Source organism: Vombatus ursinus, unplaced genomic scaffold (assembly GCF_900497805.2).
Source record: "Vombatus ursinus unplaced genomic scaffold, bare-nosed wombat genome assembly UNPS02009205.1, whole genome shotgun sequence".
Classification (NCBI taxonomy): Eukaryota; Metazoa; Chordata; class Mammalia; order Diprotodontia; family Vombatidae; genus Vombatus; species Vombatus ursinus.
Window position 1 is genome coordinate 16,241,035 of NW_020948983.1, and position 24,826 is coordinate 16,265,860.

Genomic DNA, 24,826 nt, shown 5'->3' on the forward strand with positions numbered 1-24,826 from the left:
TAGGGCAGGTATTTGAAAATTTATTAAACATATCAAAATATTATCCATAATTCAAGCTTTTCTGTAAATATAGTCTCTTTACCTTTCTGGATCAGAAGATCAGTTTGATCATTATGCATTGATTACTCAGTTTTCCAAAAATATTGACCAAATTCATAAATTTCAGGAGGAAATTTGTTACAAAATGAATTTATTTAATTTGTTTAATCTTTATTATCCTCACAAAGAAAAATTCAATTTCTTTTAGCTCAAACACCCTTTTATGTACTTAACCATGAAAAATCCATTGTGTTTACAATAATGTAGAAGTCTGCTATATTCTACTTTCATAGTGTTACATGTTTTTACAAGGGGCCTTCCTTTTAATGGACTGTTTATTTTATTCTGTTTTCATTAATGTCTTTTGTCTTTACATCACATTGACTTCCAATATATCCCTCTCCCAATGGAAAATGCTTTTTGACTTTGGTGTCAGAGGTTCTGGGTTCAACTGCCACCTTAGATTACTTAGTACCTGTATAATTTTGGGCATATCTTCCATGGCCCCTAGTTTTCTCATCTATAAAATGAAATTGTTGGTCTAAATTAAATGACCTTTGAGGTTCCTTTTAGTTCTAAATCTGTAACTCTATAGTGTAAGATATTGTGCTGGGAGGGCTCCTTCCCTCCAAATTTTTTTTTCCCATGATTTCCCATGAGATTGCCCAAATTTTGTGCCTCCAGATAAATTTTGTTATTATTTTGTCTAATTCTATAAAGTAACCCTTTGCTAGATTTATTAGTATAAAACTAAATCTATTAATTAATTTAGGTAGTATTATCATTTTGATTATATTGATATGACCTATGAGTAGTTGCTATCTATCTAACTAGTTAAATCTTTTTTCTGTAAAATATTTTGTGGTATAAATATAATTCTTGTGTATATTTCTAGATGAAATCCTTTCATACATTTCTGTACTTATTTTGAATGGAATTTCTTTTTCTATCTGTTTCTACTGTGTTTTGTTAGTATATAAAAAGGTTAATGATTTTTATGGGTTTATTTTATATCCTGGTACTTTATTGTAGTTGTTGTTTCAACTCATATTTTGGTGGCATTTCTGAGGTCCTCTAAAAGTAGAAGGGCAGGATAGATGGAATGCTGAACTTGAATGAGAAAGATGTGTTTAACTCCTACCTTAGATATTTTACTAGCCACACAACCCTGGCCAACTCGCAGCCTCTCTCAGCCTTGATTTCATGAACTATAAATTGGGGATAATTTTAGCATCTACTTACCAGGGCTGTTTTGAGGGTCAAATGGGATAACGTGTGAAGCACTTTGCAAACCTTAAGACACTGTATAAATGGTAGCTTTCCATCATATCATCCTCAAAAAGTGTTTCTTCTTTGCCTCTGCTTATCAGTCAGTCAACAAGCTTTTATTATATGTTCATTATGTGGAAAATGTTGTGGTAAGGCATAGGGAAAATAGTCATTGTCCTCAATAAGCTTATATTCTAAAAAGGGAGACAAACATGAAAATAACTAGGTATATACAGGTATATGCAGAATATACAGATATATAGAAGTTAAATATCATAGATGAAGACCCTAGCAGCTGAGAAAGAAAATGGAATTTGAGTTGGGGCTTGAAGGAAGCCAGAGAAACTTAGAGGTAAATGTAGAGAACTTCTCCTTGCTAGGAATAACCAATGCAAAGGCAAGGAAACTATTGTGGTTAGATAATAGAGTTAGGGAGGAGAATACAGTATAAAATATTGAAAATGTAAGGATCCAAATTGTAAAAAGCAAAAACAAAAACTCAACAGAAGAGTTTATATTTGAATCTAGAAGTAATATGGAGCCACTGGAGTTTAATTGAGTCTGGGAGTGACAAACTTAGATGTTTACTTTAGGAACTGAGTGGAGGATTGATTGGCATGGAGGGAGACAGGGAAACAGAGAAATCAACTGGCGAGTTACTTCAATAGTCTATACAAGGGGTGATGAAGTCCTGAACTAGACTGGTGGCTATGTGAGAGGAGAGAAGGGGCCTATACAAACGATGTGGTGAAGATAGAAACAGGATTTGACAATAGATTAGATATGTGAGGGGAGTTCAGTGAGGAGTCAAAGATGACACCAATGTTGGGAGCTTGGGTAACTGGGAGGTTAATGATGCCCTTAAGAGTCCTAGGAGAGTTCATAAGAGGGAAGGGTTTAGGGTAAAGACAATTGCGTTTTGGACTTGTTGAGTTAGAGATTCCTTTGAGACATCCAGTTCAAGATTCTCGGGCTGGATATATAGATCTAATAATCATTTGCATAGTGATGATATTGAAGTAATGGGAGCTGATGACCTCACTAAGTGAGATAATATAAAGCAAAAGGAGAGGTGTACTTAGGACAGAACCTTGAGGGACACCTAGAGTTTGTAGGCAAGACAGATAAAGAATCAACAGAGGAAAAAGAGAAAAAGCAATCAGATAGGTAGTAGGAAAACCAGGAGAGCAGGGTCACAAAAACCTACAGAAGAGAAAATATCCAGGAGATTGTAGTCAGCAGTGCAAAGGTCAAGAAAGATGAAGATTTAGAAAAGACCATCAGATTTGGCAATTAAGATATTATTGGTAACTTTGGAGAGGGGAGTTTCACTTGAATTATGAGGTCAGAAGTCAGATTATAGAGGGCTAAGAATAGAGATTTTACCTGAGAAGGAGGAGAGATATAGGATGATGGCCAGCAGGAATAGTTGGATCAAATGAGACTTTTTTAAGGATGGGGGAGACATGAACATATTTTTTGGCAACAGAGAAGGAGCCAATAGATAGGAAGGGAATGAAGTCTAGAGAGAGAGAGAGAGAGAGAGAGAGAGAGAGAGAGAGAGAGAGAGATTGGGGATGATGTCATGGTAATCTTCTGGAGAAGATGGGGAAGGGGTGGAATCAAGGGTACATGTATAGGGGTGGAGGAAGGGGAAGGGAATAAGCATTTATATAATGCCTACTTTGTGCCAGGTACTGTTCTAAGTGCTTTTTACAAATATCTCATTTGATCCTCGCAACAACCATGCAAGATAGGTGTTGTTATCCCCATTTTACAGTTGAGGTAACTCAACCTTGTCAAGGTTGGCCTTGATGAGCAGAAAGGCTACCCCTTCATGCCAGACCAGAGTGTAGTAGGAGATTGTGAGGCTATCTGATAGATGTGAGATGAGGAGGAGAGGAGAAATGGGATTTCTTGGAGAATGGCTTTACCTTTTCAGTGAAGTTTCAGGTGAGGTCTTATCTGAGAGGGTGAAGTGTGGGGGGCTTTGGAAAATTTGAGGATAGATTTAGATTAATTGCTATGGAGAGTGTGATAGCAAATTGATTAGGAAGGAAGGAGGAGGAGGAAGAAAAGGAAGGAAGGAAGGAAGGAAGGAAGGAAGGAAGGAAGGAAGGAAGGGAATACTACCTGCCAGGTACTGTGCTAAGCACTTTACAAATATTTTGATCATTTGATCCTTACAACAATCCTGGGAGATAGGTGCTGTTATTACCCCCTTTTGATAGTTGAAGAAACTGAGGCAGAAGTTAAATGATTTGTCTCTGGTCACATAGCTAGTAAGTGTCTTGAGGCTAGATTTGAACTCAGCTCTTCCTGATTCCAGGCCCAGTGCTTTATCTACTCTGGAGGAGCAGAATGATTGTCTTGCTACAGTGACTGGTCTCATTGCTAGTGGATTACATAAATTCGTAATGAATCTATGTAGTTTTGTGATTTTTTTCAGGCTCCATTCAACAGCCCATGAGTCATAGTAAAGTAGGTGTGTGGTGGAGATGATCCTTACTTTACTCTGTATCTGCTATTCTGCCTGGTTTCAACTCCATGGAACAAGATGCCCCAGGTGCTGAGTACTCCCTGGTCTTTACTTGTCTCCCCTCCCTCTCCTGCTTCCCTTTGTGTTTTGTCTCTCCCAATTAGATTGAAAATTTCTTGAGGGAAGGGACTGTCCTTTTAGAAAAATTAAGTGTTTAACACAGTGCCTAATAAACGTTTATCAGATTGGTTTGGATTCTGGGTTAGCATTTGGCAAGGTGTGATTGGTGATAAAACAAATATAGAGTTTGCAACTGGTAGAGTTCTTTAGATCTTTTTCCATACAGGAAAGTATAAAGCACATACAACTGTTTCATTAGTCATTGGCCTACTTATAGAAGCAAGGAGTAAAGAGGACTGAGGAGAAAAGAAAAACTAATTGAGTTCTGCTTTCAAAAACTTTGAGTGTATTAGCATTCTCTTAAGTATGAAACTTTTCTGAAAATATCAATTTCAAGGAAAAAGAAGTCAAAGATTTCATAGCATTAAAGAGAGGGCCATTTTATCCCCAAGGCATCTTTAAACTTTGAATAGAATGTTAGCAAAGGCATAGGTTTTTATCATCTTCAATTCTGTTTAGACATTTAGACACCCAGATTCTTGGGCTCTTGAACTCCAAAGTTCACTTAATCAATGACAATCTTTTGTCATTCCATCGTTTCCTATTTTTGTGACTCTTGATATTCATTCATTCCATCCTTTAGTTATTTCCTAGGCCATCAATCCTGCCCTTACTATATTCTCTTCCTTTCTCTATCTTGATGCCATCATGATATACAAAAATAGTTAAGATAGAATAATTTTTTACTCACATGGCTGTCACTATGGTTCATACCCTTATCACTTTTTACCTAGACAAGTCACTTTCTAATCAGTCTCCCTGTTTCTAGTCTCTTCCAACTATAATTTATCTTCTATATGTCTTCCAAAAATCATCTTTCATAGGTCTGACCATGTCACTCTAACACTAATCCTAATCCTAACCCTTGCTCAAACTTCTTCAGTGGCTTCTATTGCCACTGGGATAAAATGCAAACTTCTCAGCCTGGCATTTAAGATTTATTATCTTAATTTTTTTCTAATTTTCCCAGTTGTTAAAGTTCTCTCTTGTCAAATTGTGTTATATTTTCTTATCCATATGTTGTAACCTGCAGTAGAATGTAAATTCCTTGAAGTTAAAGACTATTTCATTTTTTTCTTTGTATCTTTAATGCTTTGAACCATGCCTTGTACACATTAGGTGCTTAATAAATGTCTGTTGAGCTACTCTTTTCTTAAAATTCTGTTTTTTTAGTTACAAATTCTTTCTTTCCCACATCTCACTTCCCATCCCCACTGAGAAAGTAACCAGAAACTCCCTACAGGCACGTATAGTCAAAACAAATTCCCACGTTTGTCATGTCAAAAAACAAACAAACAAACCCAAATGCCTCAATTTGTATTCTAAGTTCATCACCTTCCTCTCAAGGGAGGAGGCAGCATGTTTCATCATGAGTCCTCTAGAGTTGCAGTTGGTTCTTATGTTGATCTGAGTTCTTAAGTAAAGTTGTTTGTCTTTATAATGTTATTGTTATTGTATAAATTGTTTTCCTGGTTCTCACTTCACTATGCATTAGTTTGTACAAGTCTTCAGAGGTTTTTCTGAAATCATTCCTTTCATCATTTCTTTCATTTCACAATTATATTCGTTCACATTCATACACCTTAACTTGTTCAGCCATTCTCTAATTGATGGGTACTCCCCCACATTTACTTTTTGAAGATGACTTTTTTTTTTTTTTTTTTTTTGCAAAATGCCGCTTCAGAACCTTCAGAAAAGCTGAAGTAGTTTCTGGGGAGAGCTAAGCTAACCGGTTTAGAAATAAACTTTGTTGGTCACATTCTGAATTGCAAATTTGAAACTGAACATTCTGGTAAAAATTCAAGTCTTTATGAACTTGAAAAGTAGATATACTAGTCAACTTAATAGGACTGTCTAGATTACTTCTCTCATAGCCTTGAAAATTCTCTTTGTCTAATTCATAACTGTGATTTATAGATTCTTTTATAATTTATATAGGAACTAGCCAAAAGGATGCATTTTATTGTTTTAAGACATATAAAAATTAGGCTATACATGATTATTTTCCATTAATGATATTTTTGCTTTATGTAATGGTTCTTTCTCTTTCTTTAGATCAGTAAAACTACCTGCAGAAGATGGGACATGTATTGATGAAACAGATGGAATGTTCTCTTACACAGAGCCTAAAGATACCGTTTATGGACCTGCACTACTAGTTTCTTCCATTGCTGGGCTAGTTGGTGTAGAAGCAGAAACATTCAAGGTAATTACAACTTTATTCTAGATTATCCAGCCAATGCTATATTGTACTTGGCTTGGCACAGAAAAATTGTGCTTATCCTAGAAGTTGAGTTATAAGGATATGGTCAAACATAGGAAATTACTGAGGCATGGAAGATTACTATTAATATTTCAGTATAATTCTTTAGATGCAATTTAACTCAACAAATATTTATAAAGAACATATAGTTAGAGCATTGTGCTAGGAGGAGAGGGAAATAGGATATGATCTCTCTTTTCATAGTGCTTATACATATTCCTGACCAACTCTATTATTTTTACCAGTTTATTCTATAAAATGGGGATGATAAATCTGCACTAGCTAACTCATGGGACTGTTGTGAGGCTCATAATTAACTAAAAGATGCGAAAATGCTTTTGAATGTCAAAAAGCACCAAGTAAATGAGGTTTAAACAAACTAGTTTGGGATATGGCAACATAACCTATGGTTTAAGATTAGAAGGACCCCTTCCTTGGACATTCTCGAGCAGAGGATGAACACTCATTTCTCAGGTTTTTTTATGGTGGAGATTCTTTTTGTGAATGGGTTGGCCTTAGTGATTGATGAGGTGCCTTCCAACTCTCAAATTTTCTGGGAAATTGACTCAAAGAAACTTAATTTATATATATTCCTTAATATTGGATGAGTATTTCCCCTTTTGAGAGAATAATACACTTTTGTAATCACAATGCGGTCATAGTAAATGTCATCTTACCTTAAGATTATTACATTCTTTTCTTTTTCTCTTTCTTTTTAAAAAAAGCTTCACTAACTAGAATTTCTTCATTATATTAGTCATCTGAAAAGCCTTGAGGGAAGTAAAGGTACATAGGACAAGAGGACAGATAGGACAAATTAAAAAAATTTTTTTTAAATAATATTTTTTCCAAATTATATGTCAAGACAATTTTTAGCATTCTTTTTTTTTTTTTTTTTTAGTGAGGCAATTGGGGTTAAGTGACTTGCCCAGAGTCACACAGCTAGGAAGTATTATATGTCTGAGGCCGGATTTGAACTCAGGTCCTCCTGACTCCAGAGCCAGTGCTCTACCCACTGCACCCACCTAGCTGCCCCCTAACATTGATTTTTACAAGATTTTGAGTTCCAAATTTTTCTCCCTCCTTTCCTCTCCTTCCCTCTTCTTAAAATGGTAGGCAATTTGATGTAGGTTATATATGTGCTGTCATATAGAACATATTTCCATATTAGTCACAGTTGTGAAAGAAGAAACAGATCAAAAGAAAAAAAAACAAAGAAGAATAAAGTAAGTTAAAAAAATATTCTTTGATCTGTATCCAGAGTCCATCAGTTCTTTATCTGGATGTGGATAGCACTTTCCTTCATGAGTCCTTTGTACTTGTTTTGAATCAGTGTTGCTCAGAAGAGCTGAATCATTCATAGTTGATCATCACACAATGTTGCTGATACTGCATACAATGTTTTCCTGGTTCTGTGCATTTCACTTTGTATCAGTTTATACAAGTCTTTGCAGGTTTTTCTGAAATCTACCTGTTCCTCATTTCTTATTGCACAATAGTATTCCATTACATTCATTTACCACAGCTTGTTCAGCCATTCCCCAATTGATGGGCATCTCCTCAGTTTTCAATATTTTGCCACCGTGAATATTTTTGCACATATAGGTCCTTTTCCCGTTTTATAATCTTTTTGGGATACAGACCTAGTAGTGGTATTGCTAGATATATATACATATACATATACATACACACACACACACACACACACACACACACTCACACACACACTTTGGTTGCCTTTTGAGCATAGCTCCAAATTGCTCTTCAGAATGGTTAGATCAGTTTACAACTCCACCAATTGTGCCTCAGTGTCCCAATTTTTCCATATGCTCTCCAATATTTATTATCATTTGCTTTTTTTGTCATGTTAGCCAATCTAATAGGTATGAGGTAGTACCTCAGAGTTGTTTTAATTTGCATTTCTCTAATCAAAAGTGATTTAAAGCACTGCTTCATATGCCTTTAGATAGCTTTGATTTCTTCATCTGAAAACTGCCTATTCATGTCCTTTGACCATTTATCAATTGGGAAATGGCTTGTATTCTTATAAATTCAGTTCTCTCTATATTTTGAGAAATGAGGCCTTTATCAAAGACACTTGCTGTGACGATTGTTTTCTAGCTTTCTTCTTTCCTTCTAATTTTGGTTGTATTGTTTTGTTTGTGCAAAAGCTTTTAAATTTAATATAATCAAAATGATCTATTTTACATATCATAACGCTCTCTTTCTCTTGTTTGGTCATGAACGTGTAATTCACTTAACTTCTCCTTTAAGAATTCGGATGCTATACCACTTGGTGCATATATGTTTAGCACTGATATTACTTCATTGCCTATGGTACCTTTTAGCAATATGTGGTTTCCTTCCTTATCTCTTTTAATTAGGTCTATTTTTGCTTTTGCTTTGTCTGAGATCAAGATTGCTTCCTCTGCTTTTTTTTTTTACTTCAGCTGAAGTAAAAATAGATTGTGTTCTAGTCCCTTACCTTTACTCTGTGTGTGTCTCTCTGCTTCAAGTGTGTTTCTTGTAAACAACATATTGTAGGATTCTAGTTTTTGATCCGCTCTGCTATCTGCTTCTATTTTATGGGAGAGTTCATCCCATTCATATTCACAGTTATGATTACTAACTGTGTATTTCCCTCCATCCTATTTTTCCTCTTGTTTATCCTCTCTCTCCTTCCACCCTTTCTGTCCTCACCAGTATTTTGCTTCTGTTTAGCAGCTCCCTTGATCTGTCCTCCCTTCTGTCATTTTCTACCCAACCCCACCCCCTTTAATTAATCTCTTCCCCTCCTACTTCCCTGTTGGGTAAGATAGATTTCTAGATTCAACTGATTGTATATATTGTTCCCTCTTTGAGCCAGTACTGATGAGAGTAAGGTTCAAGTGATGCCTATTGCCCACCCTCCCATCTTCCCCTCTAATAGGTTTTTCGTACCTCTTCATCTGAAATAATTTATCCCATTCTACCTCTCCCTTCCTTCCACACCCAGTGTGCTGTGCTGAGAGGGTGGGGTGGGGGATGGCTGGTACTGCTGGAGGCCATATGGGTCTGGCAGCTTAAACTGAGGTGCTAAACTGAGGCAGCTAAACTGAGGGTCCTAGTGGTGATGTCTGGTGTGTGCTGAGGCTGGTGGGGTGTTTCTGCATTTCCCTGGGGCTACACTGAAGCATGTAGCTGTCTGCCCACTGAAGGTTGCCTGTTTGTCCAGGGCTACACTGAAGCATGCAGTGGTTTTTGGAACTGGGGTCTGTCTATTCCCCTGGCTATGCTGAGGCATGTCTGGTGTTGAGGTTTGCCTGCTCCACCACACTGGAGCTCAGGATCTCCCGTTAGTTTGCTGAGGTGGGACTTGCTGCTGGCTTACTGGGCCACTTCCTGTCCTGGACTGTGTTCCCCTTTTGCCTGAGTAAGACAGACCTTTCTTGTCAATTTCAAAGTTTCTTGGGCTAAAAGATTATTTCGCCCTGTCCTTTTGCTGGTTTTGCTGTTCTGGGATGTGTTTGAGGGTGCTATTTATGGTTGTTGGAGAATATTGGAGAGTTATGGTGATTTACTTCTTGCTCTGTCATCTGGCTCCCCCAGATAGGACAAATTTTGAAGGACAAAGAGATCAGGAAAGGTCCAAGATACTGAACTCTTCCTAGGAAGAAGTTTTGGGAAGGTTCTCCAATAGAATGTCCACATTGATAATTGAGGATAGAATTATAAGAGAAACTGTTTCTTAGAGAAACTCCTACAAAATAGAAGAGTATAGCAGAATGGATTAGAAAGCAGAGTCAAAGATGTTGTTTGTCAGAAATATACTGAAAATTGAAGATTCAGAGAATTAACAATAGACTATAGCAAAACTTATCATGCATGTTTTTTATTATACATTATTGTGCATTATATAGCAATTTATTATTAGCTGCACTAAAAAAGGCTTGAGTAGCAATTATGATTTCAGAAAACCAACAGCAAAAACAGACATAACAAAATAGATAAATAAAGAAGCTTATGCTTGCTATTTATTATACTGATTATTATGTTTATAATTATACTTATGTATTATATTAATTATATTTAAAGACTGTATGGAGATGAACAAACATAATGCATAATATATGCATAGCAATGGCATAATAGCTAAATACATGAAGGAAAAGCTAATTGAATTGCAATGAGAAGCAGACAGTAGAACTATAATCATGGGGGACTTCAATGTACTCAGACAAACCTAACAAAAAGACAAACAAAAAACAAGTTAATGACTTGAATAGAACTTAAAAAAAAAAGAAGGATGATAGACCTCTGGTGATTGTTGAATGAAAATTCAAAAGAATATATATAATTCTCAGTTATATATAGTCTTTTTCAAAAATTAACCATGTATGGTGACACAGGGGATAGAGCTCCAACCTTGGAGTCAGGAGGACTTGAGTTCAAATCTGGTCTCAGACACTTGACACTTACTAGCTATGTGACCCTGGGCAAGTCACTTGACCCTGATTGCCTCACCAAAAAAAAAAAAAAAAAAAAAGCAAAAAAAATTAACCATGTATAAAGACATAAAACCTCACAAATGAACGCAGAAAAGCAGAAATATTAAAAACATCTCTTTTACTGATCGAGGATAATAAAAACTACATTCAATAAAATGACTTTGAAGAAAGGGTTAAAAATATACCAAATGACTAAATCCTTAAGAATTGGTAGGTTAAAGAATAAATCATGGAATTCAGTAAAAGGGAATTATAGCCCTGTATGCTGTGCCCTGGTTGGGCTATGGAATATTGTGTTCCTTTTTGGGTGCGGTATTTTAAGGAGGAAATTGATAAACCAGAGAATGTTCACAGAGAGACCAGTATGGTGAAAGCCCTTGAGATCATGTCATAAGAAGACTGGTTGAAAGAACTAGGAATGTTTAACCGAGAGAAGACTTAGTTAGGGGGCATCCTAGATGTCTTCATGTAAACTGAAGGACTGTCATGCAGAGCTGGGATTCGATTGGTTCTGCTTGGGTCCAGAAGGTATAACAAAAAGCAGAGGTAGAAGTTTTACAGAAACAATGAAGCTTAATGCCAAGAAAAAATTTGTAACGATTAGAGCTATCACAAAGTGCTTCTTCAGTGTGTATAATCTCTAATCATTAAAAATAGTATTTTTGGCCTGTGGGATCATGCTTTCTCATTTTTAATTATGTTAATTTGAATTTGCTCTTTTTATTAGACTTGTTAGTTATTAATCAGTGTTATTAATCTTAAAAACAGCTCTGATTTGTCATTTCAATTTGTTTACTTAATTTCAATTGTATCAGTCTCTTTTTTTATTCTTCTCTTGATTATTTTTTGTTTTCGATTTGTTTGTTGGTGTATTTCTTGCAATTTTCTTGAGTATTTTCATAAGCAGATACTTATTTTCTCTTAGCATAATGAAGCTAGGGATCAGAGAATTAGAAATGATTAAGTGAGATTCAGGATAGGCCAAATGAAAAGAATTTGAGGGGAGGAAAGACTAGTGATTTTTGAAATGTTGTAAACAGAAACGTAACTAGGGTGAGGTGATAAAGCACTGAAATTTAGAAGGCATTGATAACTTTTTGTGGGCATGTCTACTCTCTTACTCCAAGCAGCATTACCCCAGGTGAATGCCTTTCTGCCTGGCCCCACCCTAGACCACACTTATGATAATGTGCTCCCTTCCTCCAGTGGCTGCATCTCTGCACCCTTGTACTTCCTGTCCCCCTTCTCTCTCCAGTAGTGGTCAGTCCTTCAGCAGTCTAGAAAGCTCATGAAATCCTGGTAGTATGTGATTATTTTTCTTAGCAACCATTACCCAGGTGAGGTTCCCACCTTGGTTCCTTAACCACCCCCACTTTTTTATGTGTAAAAATTCTTAGGTATGGATTTATTTGCAAACCTCTAATATATTTGGTAGTTTTTGACAGAAATTTTAAAAAATTTTATTTAAGCCTAAAGATGATTTGCATCCCTTGGTTCATCCTACTGTACACTGTTGGAACCCAACAAATGAGCTATATGTTGGCTGTGAAGAGGGTCATATTCTATTGATAAATGCAGAAAGTCTACTTGTTGCTGTCCTGTCTCGGTTTGCTGAAGTACCAAAAGGTAAGAAACTGCTGTGCTAAACTTTTTAGATATGCATATTAAAAGGTTATTCTTAGTATGCTTAAAGATAATTTTATTCCATATTTTCTCCTTCCCTATAGTCATTTCTGACCCATCCTCCTTTAAACTGCGTATCAAGTTAGCCACCTTGTCCTATTGAATCTTCCTTCAAAATATTTCTTATAGGTGACTTTTATTCTCAATTTCCATTGTCATCACCCTAGTCTAGGCTGCAATAATCTCATACTTATGTTTCTGCAATAGTCTTCTATTTAGACTCCCTAAATATTATCTCCAGTATGTTTTGTGTACTGTTGCCAGACTAATCTTCCTTCAATGTTACTTTCATCATGTCATTATTTAAAAAAACAAAACAAAAGTGTAAAGCTCTCCTGTTAAGTGTAAGCTCCTCTCTGTGGCTTTCAATACCCTTCATAATTTATATTCCATCTACTCTGCTTTTTCATCCAATTTTATTTTCCAGAATTCCCAGATATGACTGCTTCTTTCTATCAGGTCAGTGTCCTTGTTGTTCAGTTGTTTCAGTCATGTCTGACTGACTCTACATGACCCCATTTGGAGTTTTCTTGGCAAAGATACTGGAGTGGTTTGCCATTTCCTTCTCCAGCTCATTTTACAGATGAGGAAACTGAGGCAAACAAGATTAAGTGACTTGCCCAGGGTCACACAACTAGGAAGTGTCAGAGGCCAGATTTGGGCTCAGGAAGATGAGTCTTCCTGACTGCAAGTCTGGCACTCTATCCACTGTATCACTTAGCTGCCCATAATGTCCCGATCATTTTACGACCACATTATGCTTATTGTTACATCTGTGCCTTTGCTCATGTTATTGCTTGTGCTTTTCTTTTGTAAATTCTTCCTGGGGCAGCTAGGTGGAACAGTGGATAGAGCACTGGCCTTGGAGTCAGGAGGACCTGAGTTCAAATATGGCCTCAGACACATTACACTCACTAGCTATGTGACCTTGGGCAAGTCACTTAACCCTGAGTGCCTCACCAAAAAAAAAAAAAAAAGCAAAAAGTAAATTCTTCTAGACCCAGATTAAGTTCTACCTCCTCCATCAACCTTTCTTTGAGTAGTCTAGTCCTTTCTGTTCTTCAACTCCTTTGAACTCCCACTTGAGGGTAAAGTGTGCACCACACAATTTGGCATTGGTTTACCATCCTGGATTGTTCATTAATTATTTCATTTGTGTCAGTATTTTTGTGTGTATTACACTGTAAATGGTTTTAGGGAGGAGCCCTTCATTTGTATCCCTCACAGCATCTGGAATATTGTTTATGGGGTGAAGTATTTTTATTGAAATTTGAACTATTGCTTTCATATTTTTTGGTATTTTATATGTATAAAACAGTAGCTCGTATTTGTATAGTAATTTACAAAATATTAAGTATTTCAATAAGTCAGCAAATCATTCACCAAGCAAATTTGTCAAGTAGCTGTTATGTGCCAGGTGCTGTGCTAGGTGCTAGGGATAAAAAAAAAAAATGAAGTAGTCTCTACTCTGAATGAGCTAACTTACATTCCATAGCTGTATATATAAAGTATATACAAAATAATTACAAGGTAATTTTTTTTGGTAGAGTAGTACCAGTAGCTGGAGGGATCAGGAAAGGTTTCATGTAAAAGATGGCACTTGAAGGGAAATCAAGATTCTAAGAGACAGGATTAAGATAAGAAGAGTATATTTCAGGCATGGAAGACAACCTTATAAATGCAAAGAAACTGTATACTGACATGTGTGAGGAATAGCAAGAAGGCCAGTCTGGCTGAATTGTAGAGTGCATGAAGAGGAATAATATATGCGATTAGAAAGGTAGGTTGGGGCCAGGTTGTGAAAGGGTTTAAATACCAAACAGAGGAGCTTAAATTGTAGGAGCTAGCCACTGGAGTTTATTCATTATGACGTGACAAGGTCAAATGTTTGCTTTAGAAAAATCAAATCAGCAGCTTTTGAAGTTGGACTAGAGAGGTAAAACACTTGAAGCAAGATGACCAGTTGAGAAGCTCTTCCAGTAGCCCAGCTGAGAGGTGATGAGGGATTGAAATAGTATGGTGACTGTGTGTTTAAAGAGAAGGTAATGGATGGGAAAGAGGTTGTAGAGATAGAAACAATAAAATTTGGCAACTAATTGGCTATTTGGGAGAGTGCGGAATTGAAGCTAAGATTGGGATTTAGAAACTGAGGGACTGGAATAATGATGATACCCTGATTAGAAGTGGCTTTTTTTTAGGGGGGAAGGTAATAAAATCTGTTTTGGACATGTTGAGCTTAAGAAACCTATTGGAAATTCAGTTTGAAATGTCAAATAGGCATTCAGAAATGTGCGAATGGAGCTCAGGAGAGGTAATAGAGTATGCTATGTATATCTGGATGGATATGTCATCTTATGTGTTATATATGTGTGTGTGTGTGTGTGTGTGTGTGTGTGTGATAATTAAAGCTATGGGAGCTGGTGAGATCGTCAAGTGAGAGAGTATATAGAGAGAAGGGTACCCAGCATAGAGTCCCTTAGTTAGGAAGCTTGATATGGATAATGATCCAGCAAAGGAATTTGAGGAATGGTCAGACAAGTTAGAAAACCAAGGGAGAACATTGTAATGAAAACCCGGAAAAGTGTGAATATCCAGGAGGAGAGCATGATAAACTGTATCAAATTCTGCAGAGAACTGGAGGATGAGGATTAAGAACAGTCCATCAGATTTGGTAAGTAAGAGGTCATTACTACTTCGGATACTTCGAGAGAGCAGTTTTAGGGAAGGCAAGGCACGGTAAGAAGCATTAAACATGTACTGTGTGTCAGGCACTGTGCTAAGTGCTGAGGATACAAATACAAACAAAAAAAAAAGACAATCCTTGCCCTTAAGAAGCTTACATTCTAGTAGGGGAAACAGCTATGTATATAGAGAATAAATGTAAAGAGAATAAAAACAAATCAAAAGCAGTTAAATACAGAGTAGTTTCAGAAGGACATTAGTTGTTGAAGGACATTAGAACAGGAAAAACTTCACCTAGAAGGCAGTACTTGAGCTTCATCTTAAAGTAAGAGAGAGAATCCATGAGGTGAGGCAGAGGAATGAAAACATTGCGGTCATGGGACATGTCCATTTCAAAGGCACCAAGACTGTCCTATAAGAAACCAGAGAGAAAGCGAGTTTGACTTGATTGCAAGGTGTGAGAGGATGAGTTATATGCACTGAGGGTAAAAAGATAGAGTGGGGCCAGATTTTGAGACCATAAACAATTTATATTATCCTAGAGACAGTAGGAGGCACTGGATTTTATTGATCAGGGGAGTGATCTGGTTCATCTGCAGTTAGGGAAAATCATCACTTGCTCTGAAGGATGAGCAGGAGCAAGTACCACCCAAGCTGAGCTATGTACAATGTTCTCCTAGTTCTGTTCACTTCATTTTGCATCAGTTCATATAAGTCTTTCCAGGTTTTTCTGCTAGCACTCCATCATTTCTTATAACCACAATAGTATTTCATCACAATTGTATATCACAACTTGTTCAGGTATTTTCCATTTGATACATATCTTCTCAATTTCCAATTCTTTACCACCACAAAAAGAGCTACTATAATTATTTTTGTACATACAGGTCTTCTCCTTTTCCTTTTTTAAAAAATCTCTTTGGGATAGAGACCTACTAGTGCTATTGCTGGGTCAAAGGGTATACACAATTTTATAGCCCTTTGGGTATAGCTCCAAATTGTTCTCCAGAATGGTTGGATCAGTTCACAAGTCCACTAACAATGCACTAGTGTCCCAATCTTCCCACATCTCCTCCAACATTTGTTGTTTTCCTTTTCTGTCATATTAGCCTATCTGATAGGTGTGAGGTTGTACCAGAGTTGTTTTAATTTGCATTTCTCTAATCAATAGTGATTTAGAGCAATGACTATAGATAGTTTTGATTTCTTCATCAAAAACTGCTTTTTCATATCCTTTGACCATTTATATCAATTGAGGAATGACTTATATTCTTATAAATTTGGCTCAATTCCCTATATATTTGAGAAATCAGGCGTTTTTCAGAGAACTTGCTGTAAAAAATTTCTCCCCAGTTTTCTACTTTCCTTCTAATCTTGGCTGCATTGGTTTTGTTTGTGCAAAACTTTTTTAATTTAATATAACAAGAATCAACCATTTTACGTCACATGATATTCTCTATCTCTTATTTGGTCATAAATTCTTTCCTTACCTATTGATTTGACAGGTAAACTATTTCATGCTCTCATAATTTGTTTATAGCATTATAGCATTCTTTATGCCTAAATCATGTACCCATTTTAACATTATTTTGGCATACAGTGTGAGATGTTGGTCTATACCAGGGTTGGGGAACCTGCTGCCTTGAGGCCACACATGGCCTTCTAGATCCTTAAGTGGTGCCTTTGGACTGAATCCATGGGTGGATTTGTGGAAATCCATGGAAAATTAGATTTTTTTTTCTGTAAAATTTGGATTCAATCAAAAGGCTACCCTTAAGGATCTAGAAGGCCACAGGTTCCCCACCCCTGGTCTATACCTAGTTTCTGCCAAATTGCTTTCCACTTTTCTTAGCAGTTTTTTGTTCAATAGTGAGTTCATCTCTCCAAAGCTTGGATCCTTGAGTTTAACAAACACTAAATTATTATGGTCTTTTACTGCTGTGTATTGTGTACCTAATCTATTCCAATGATCCACTATTCTATTTCTTAGCCTGTACTGGATTGTTTTGATGATTATCCACTTTGTAATACAGTTTGAGATCTGGTGCTGCTGGACCACCTTCCTTCACACTTTTTTTCATTGACCCCCTTGATATTCTTGACCTTTTGTTCTTCCAAATGAATTTTGTTATTTTTTCTAACTCTATAAGATAATTTTTGGTAGTTTGATTGGTATGGCACTGAATAAGTACATTAATTTGGGCAGAATTGTTATTTTTATTATATTGGCTCTGCCTACCCATGAGCAATTATTATTTTTCCAGTTGCTTGGATATGGCTTTATTTGTGTGGAAGGTATTTTGTAATTGTGTTCATATAGTTCCTGGGTTTGTCATGGTAGGTAGACTCCAAAATATTTTACATACAAAAAGTATACTTGTTGGAGAAAAATGTATTATATTCTTATCTACAAAAAATACATAAGGAGTTTATCCTATGAATATAGCTGGTCTCACTTAAATCAAAGAAATCTCCTTGTTGGACTAGACAGGGAAGAGATCTTTCCCCGGATACTGGAATCCTCCACCTTCAGTAGCTAAGTTTTTTGGTTCTAGTAAGTGAGAGTAACATTGAAGTTCACAGTTTTTCCTTCACTTACAACTTTCACTTATAACAAAATAGCTGAAGACAATGTGCCCTGGTGTTCATATGGGAGGAGTGTGTATCTTTGTCCACTTTTCCTACAGGTTTCAAACTGACTTCCAGAAGGTCTGTAACAATTTACAGTTCTGCTAACAATACACAAATGAATTTGTCCTCCTGTATGCCTACAATAACTCTTCTTTCCTTTTTAAAAATCTGTGCCGATTTCATTACTGATAAATGGAAACTCAAGAGTTATTTTCATTTGCATTTCTCTTGTTATTAAGTGATTTAGAACATTCTTTTACTTATTGAAAAAAAGTGAGGATGAAAAGAACCTAGAAGGACTATATCTCAAAATATATATACACCATAAAGCAATCTTCATCAAAGACATTTGGTACTAGTTAAAAAATAGAGAAGTCAATTAGTGGAATAGATTATATATAAAACATATGAAAGCAAATAGTCATAGTAGCCTAGTGTTTGAAAAAACCCAAAGAAAGACCCCAGCTATCTGGATAAGAAATCACTATTCCACAAAACTATTGGGAAAATTAGAAAGCAGTCTCACAGAAATTAGAGTAAGACTGCACATCATATACCAAAATTTAAAACATTTTTTCACATAGTTATTGATGGCTTTGAATTCTTCCCTCAGTAAAATTCTTATTCATATCTTTTAATTGTTTATTTCTTAAGGAATGACTCTCATTCTTATATATTTGAATCAGATACCTATGTTTCTTGGATATTATACCTTCATAAGAGAAACTTGCCGTAAAGATTTTTCCTAGTTAACTTTCTCTTAATTTAACTGTGCCGATTTTGTTTCTGCAAAAGCTTTTAAATTTCACATACTCAGAATTGTCCATTTTATCTTCTTTGATTCTTTCTATCCCTTTTCCCTCTATCCATAGCTGTGAAAAGTATCTTCTTTGCTCCTCTATTTTATCTATAATGTAACTTTTTTTGTCTTGCCCGTTAATACCTTTGGAGGTTATTGTCATATATAGTGTGAGATCTTGGTCAAAACCTAATTTTGTCCGGGTGTTTTCCGAGCAGTTTTTGTGAAATAATGAGTCTTTATCTTAGTAGTTATGGTTTTTTGGTTTTTAAAATACTCTACTATGTTCGTTTGCTTCTGTGTGTTATCTATCTAATCTGTTTCACTGATTGACTTTTTTTAGCCAGCATCAGATGATTTTGATGATTAGGTTTTTGTAATATAGTTTGAGATCTGGTATTGCTCGGCCCCTTCCCTTCTCACTTTTTTATTATTTCCCTTGAGAATCTTGACTTTTTGTACATCCAGATGAATTTTATTATTTTTTAGCTTTCTAAAGTAACCCATTGGTAGTTTGACTGGTATGCCACTGACTAAGCAAATTAATTTACGTAGTATTATCATTTTTTATTATTTTGAAATGGCTTAAACATGAGAAGTTAATATCTATGATTATTTTGGTTTGTCTTTTTTCCTGCGAAGTGTTTTATAGTTGTATGTTTTCAGTGTGTGGTGTTAGGTGGACTTCCAAGTACTTTATGGAATATATAATTATTGTAAATGTACTTTCATTTTCTATTTCTTCATGCTGGGTTTTGTTGGTAATATACAACAAAGCTGATGATAAATGGGGGTTTATTTTATATCTTGCTACTTTGCTGGTTATTTTTTAAATTTATTTTTTAGTTGGATTTCTAGGTTTCTCTAAGTAGACAATCATATCATCTGCAAAGGTGATAGTTTTGTCATCACTTTACCTTTGTTTATTCCCTCAATTTATTTTCCTTAATTACTTCTATTGTTAGCATTTATAAAACTGTATTAAATAATAGTGGTGTCAATGGATTTGCTTTGCTCTTGATATTATTTGAAAGGCCTCTATCCTGTCTCTGTTACATAAAATGCTGATTCTTGATTTTAGATAGATATTATTCACTACATTAAGGAAAATACCCTTTATTCTTATGCTTTTTAGTGTTTTTAACAGAAAGGTTATATTTTATCAAAACTTTTTTCTTCATCTATTGATATAGCCACGTATTTTCGTTATTTCTATTAATAAGATCCATTTTGCTTATTATTTTCTTCATTATTGAACCAACTCTGAAGTTCTAGCATGAATCTAACCTAATGCAAGTCTATAATATTAATATGGCAATGTAACCTTTGCTAATTTTGCATCAGTATTTGTTAGGGATATTAGTCTATATTTTCCTTTATCTGTTTTGTCTTTCCATGATTTAGGTTTCAAGACCATTTTTTCATCATAGAAGAAATTTGGTAGGATTCCCTCTTTTCTATTTTGTCAAATAGTTTTTATAATATTAGTTTTAATAATTATTTGAATATTTCAGGCAACTCACTTTAAGTTCATGTGGTTCTGGTATATTGGGCAGGGGGCAAGGAGCATTCATTTGTGGCTTATTCAATTTCTTCTTCTGAGCTTTGCTTATTTAAATTCCTTAATCCTTATTTTGCTAATCAGTTTATTTAAAATTTTCATAAATATTCATTCATTTAAGTTTTCAATGTTGTTGAATTTTGTTTGGTTTTTTTGGTTATATAATTTTGTTTTGTATAATTGGGCAAATGATTTATTCTTATTTCCTTTAATGTTTTGTAAATTCTCACTTTTAATTTTTTGATATTGGCAATTTAATATTTATCTTTTAAAAATAATATTAGTTAACGCTTTATTTTATTCATTTTTTCAAACTCATCTTATTTTTTATCAATTAATTGTTTTGCATTCAGTTTTGTTTATCTCTTATTTGATATTTAGAATTTATATTCTGATTTTTTTTAGGGTTGTCTGATTTATTTCTTTTCTGGTTTTTTTATTGATCTCTTTTGTCTTTTGTATTGATGCAAGTGATTAGAAATATAAAATTTTCCTTAGTGATTGTGCCACCCAAAATCTGTGACATATTGTATCATTGTCATTTTCTTTGATAAAATTATTATTTCTGTGATTAGTTCTTCGACCCTCTAATCCTTTAGGATAAAATTATTTAGACTCCACTTAAATTTGAGTCCTTTCCTCAAAGGCTCCTTGTTAATTATAATTTTATTGACTTGAGTTGAGCATAGGATATGTTTTATATTTCTGCTTTTCTGCATTTGTTAGGTTTTTATGCCCTAGCATATGGTCAGTTTTTGTTATAGTGCCATGTCCAGCTGGAAATCTGTATATTCCTTTCTGTTCCTGTTCATTGATTTCCAGAGATTGATGATATCTCACTTTTCCAAAATTCTATTCAAGTCTTTAACTTCTTTCTTATTTATCTTTTTGTTAGATTTGTCTAGGTTCGAAAGGGGCACACTGAGGTCCCCAACTACTGTAATTTGCTGACTGCTCCTTGCAGTTTGACAGGCTTTTTCTTCACATAATTGGAAGTTATACCATACAATGCATAAATATTAAGTATGGATGTTATTCTGTGTGGTGCCTTTAAGCTTAATGTAGTTCATTGGTTTATTTCTTTTAAAAACATTTATTTTTATTATTGTCTTATTTGGGATAACAATGGCTATTGCTTCTTTTAAAAATTTGCCTAAATCATAATCAATTCTAAAGTAGAACCTCATTTTGACTCTCCATGAAACTTTGTTTCAAGTATGTTTCTTATAAATAGCATATTGCTGGATTCTGCTTTCTAATTAATTTTTCTGCCTTTCTCTTTCTTATGGGTAAGTTCATCCCTTTCACAGTCATGGTTATAATGGTTAATTGTATATTTCCCTTGATTATATCTTGGACTTTTTCTTTTCTTTGCCTTCTCTCCCACAATTTCTGTCTTTACTAGGAAAGATAGTAAGGGTAGATAATAAGACTAGTAGCTCAGTGATACATTAATGTACCCAGCTTGCTTTAGGTAAGATAGCCACCCATCTGTGGGTATTTGTGCTTCAGTGGGGGATCTCAAGACAATAAGCTTAATCATATCTAATTTGGAGTGTCACTTAGAGGTTTTCAGTTGCGTGAAATACTCTGTTTCTTTATCCTTTTCATATCATGTTACTGTAGGATAGCAGCTTGCTTGGAATATTCTAAGGCCAGTAATATGTGAGTATTATTTCATACTGAGTAAAGTATATAAATGTTTCTGTTGACTTAAGATTTTAAATGTGTAATATCCTGCAGGGTGTTGTAGCTCTCTGCGGAAATCAATTTCAACAAGTATTTATTAAGCATCTGTTATGTGCAAGGTACTATGTTAGGCATTATATTTGAAAGTTTTTCATTTTTTTCTTTTCACATATAGATGAAAATATACTTACCGTGATGCCTTCATCCATGCTGACGCCTGAAGAAAAGTGGAGACAAAAAGGTATGCACTTAAAAAAATGAATGAATATCCTAGGATAAGAAAGTTCAAGCTTATGTTAACCTTTAGGGTAAATTTCTTGATGAACCCCTTCTAATAAAGTAAATTATTTTTTCTGCAATGGGGAGTTGTTTTTGTGTGTCACATGACTTTCTCTAAAGGAAGGCTCTTATTCAAAAATAAATCTTTCAGAGTTCCTTTTTTACCTCTTAGATACTTGGTAAATCTTTTGCTTCTTGATAACCTGTAGAAATGCTGCCTATAATTGCAGCTACTGTACTAGGTTATTGAAGAAGGCTGTGTAAACTACCCTCAAAATACAATCAGGACTCATATCTTAAAGGAAAAGCAGTCTTCCATGAACTATCTTGCCTGATTTTTTTTTACTCTTCCTTTTTGGCATCCCCTTTAGGGCTTGTGTACGTTTATTTTATATGTATTGTGTATTTTATCCTACATAAAATTATTATGACTAATACCTATGGTCACAACTTTTAGACCACCTTTAAGGAAAACCAGACCAACTGAGGTCCTGTCTATCTGTTCTTTCTTTCTTTCTACCTCCCTGTCTGTCTATCTGTCTCTATTTATTTATTGAAGCATTTCCCACAGTCCCCTTATTACCATCTCCATGCTGCTGTTCCAGATATAATGTTATATTTGGAATAAGATGTAGGTTTGAATCCTATCTCTAACACTGGTTATGAAACTATGGGCAAGTCACTTAAGTTTCCTTACCTGTAAAATGGGGAAAATAATAATACCTTTAAATACTTACCTCATAGGGTTGATCTGAGGTTCAAATAATGTATGTAAAGAGTATTACAAACTTTAAAGTGCTATATAATTATCCATAGTAGTTCTTACTCTCATGAATATTAATCATTGTTGTTATTTTTTATTATCATTTCTTATAGAGAGGCGGTATAGAGTAGTGGACAGAGTCAATCTCAGAGATAGGGATACCTGGGTTCCAATTCAATATGGGATACATATTTTCTGTGTGACCCTGGGCAATGCACTTAACTTTCTCGGTGTCCTAGGCTACTAACTCTCAAAGACTGTAAGTTGCAGATTTGCATTTGTAGAGGGAGTTTCCTCACCTGAAAGCTCCCTACATCGGTGATATCATGGGTCTGCACAAATAGAATATCCTTTAAAGATTGTGTATGTTTTATGTGTGTATTCAGACTGAGACTGTGGTATGTATAGGTGCACTTCAGCCCATCTTATTGGCAAGCTCCATAAGACTCAAAGTGGGAGGGAGGAAAAGGTTTTGCCAACTAATCCAGGATCCTGTATTTCCCTGAGCCAAACCCTTCCAAAGCAGTGAGAATTCCAGTGCTTTTTAGGAGCCTGCGGTTTTTCCAAGAAGGCCTCCTACCACGTTATGCCTACCCATTTCCTTTAGCTCTCTCAGCTATTTTAACTATTGGTCATTTTAACAGAAGGTTACTTGTTCATATGTTGCTCTGTAGTTCTGAAGATGAAGATGTTCTACAGATGTTTACAACTTTCTTGTCTTGTAAAAGTTCTTTGAGGACAGGAAAAAAAGAAACATGTATTCCAGGTCTTTTTAATCCCCCTTATAGTGATTATTGATTTACCAGCTAAAAGATTGACAATGAGAGGCTGAAAATCATACATTATAAATAAGGAATCTTAGCAACTCTCTTAAGCTGTTTCCTTCCACCTTGAGGTATCAATTTCATAAACCTTATTTCGCTGGACAAAAACTTCCAGAGAAATGAAAAATAATAGTGTGAATGGAAAGTTCTTATGATTTTGAAGTGGAAGATAGATTAGAGGTCATTGAAACCAACTGCTTTCCTCATTTTACAGTCAGTCAGTGAACATTTATTGAACTCAATCTATAAGCATTTTACAAATGAGGAAAGTGCTGCCCTGAGAGTGTAAGTGACTTGCTCAGGGTTACACAGCTGGTAAGGCTCTGAGGCTAGATTTGATCTCAGATCTTTCTGACTCAAGGTCCAGTGTTCTATTTACTTATTATAGTACCTCTTCATAATAGCATGAATGTAAAGTTGATGATTATTATAATACTTTAATGTTTCTATCACTTATGTTACTTTTTTTCATGAAAATGAAGAAATCCATTCTAAAGATACCAGCGTAAACACCATGGCATTTCACAAAGAAGGATTATTTGTTGCTGGAAATGTAAGATGTTCTTCCATATTTATTTTCCTTTAGAAAACACATGGCAGGGGCAGCTAGGTAGCTCAGTGGATGGAGCACTGGCTCTGGAGTCAGGAGTAACTGAGTTCAAATCTAGCCTCAGACACTTGACACTTACTAGCTATGTGACCTGGGCAAGTCACTTAACCCTGATTACCTCACCCCCCCCCCCCCCCCAAAAAAAGAAAGGGAAAAAAAAAGAAAAGAAAATACATGGCACAAAGTTTCCTTTTCCTGTTCTTCTGACCCAGATTTTAGAATGTTAATTCTTTCAGAATAATATTCTGAATTCCTGAATTTGTTGTTTGTCTTTTCAAAATGAATGAAAACTTTAAGAAATATAATCTCTTGGGGGACAAGGTGGAAAGGGTAAAGGGAAGCACAGTAAAGAAATCTCAGATGATTATATTTAATTATAGCCTTAGCTAAATCTTGCTTCCAGGCAACATTAATTGTATATTTCTGTCACTCTTTTATATTCTTGGGGGTGTTAGTCATGATTTTACCACCTCAACAGTTTTCTCAGGGTCAGAGATTTAGAACCAGAACAGGTCCTTTGAGGTCATTCTTTCTTTCTTTCTTTCTTTCTTTCTTTCTTTCTTTCTTTCTTTCTTTCTTTCTTTCTTT

The 24,826-nt window shown here is 35.2% G+C and overlaps 1 protein-coding gene across 1 annotated transcript in view; it reads left to right on the forward strand.

The window, feature by feature from the left end:
• The window catches only part of LOC114035485 (cilia- and flagella-associated protein 43-like), a 166,088-nt gene that overhangs the window by 13,875 nt on the left and 127,387 nt on the right, over nucleotides 1–24,826 (forward strand). Inside the window, exons 6-9 of the mRNA XM_027851631.1 lie at nucleotides 6,023–6,173; nucleotides 12,187–12,317; nucleotides 16,878–16,891; nucleotides 24,111–24,181. Coding sequence (XP_027707432.1) covers nucleotides 6,023–6,173; nucleotides 12,187–12,317; nucleotides 16,878–16,891; nucleotides 24,111–24,181 — 367 coding nt within the window. The remainder of the gene's footprint in view (nucleotides 1–6,022; nucleotides 6,174–12,186; nucleotides 12,318–16,877; nucleotides 16,892–24,110; nucleotides 24,182–24,826) is intronic.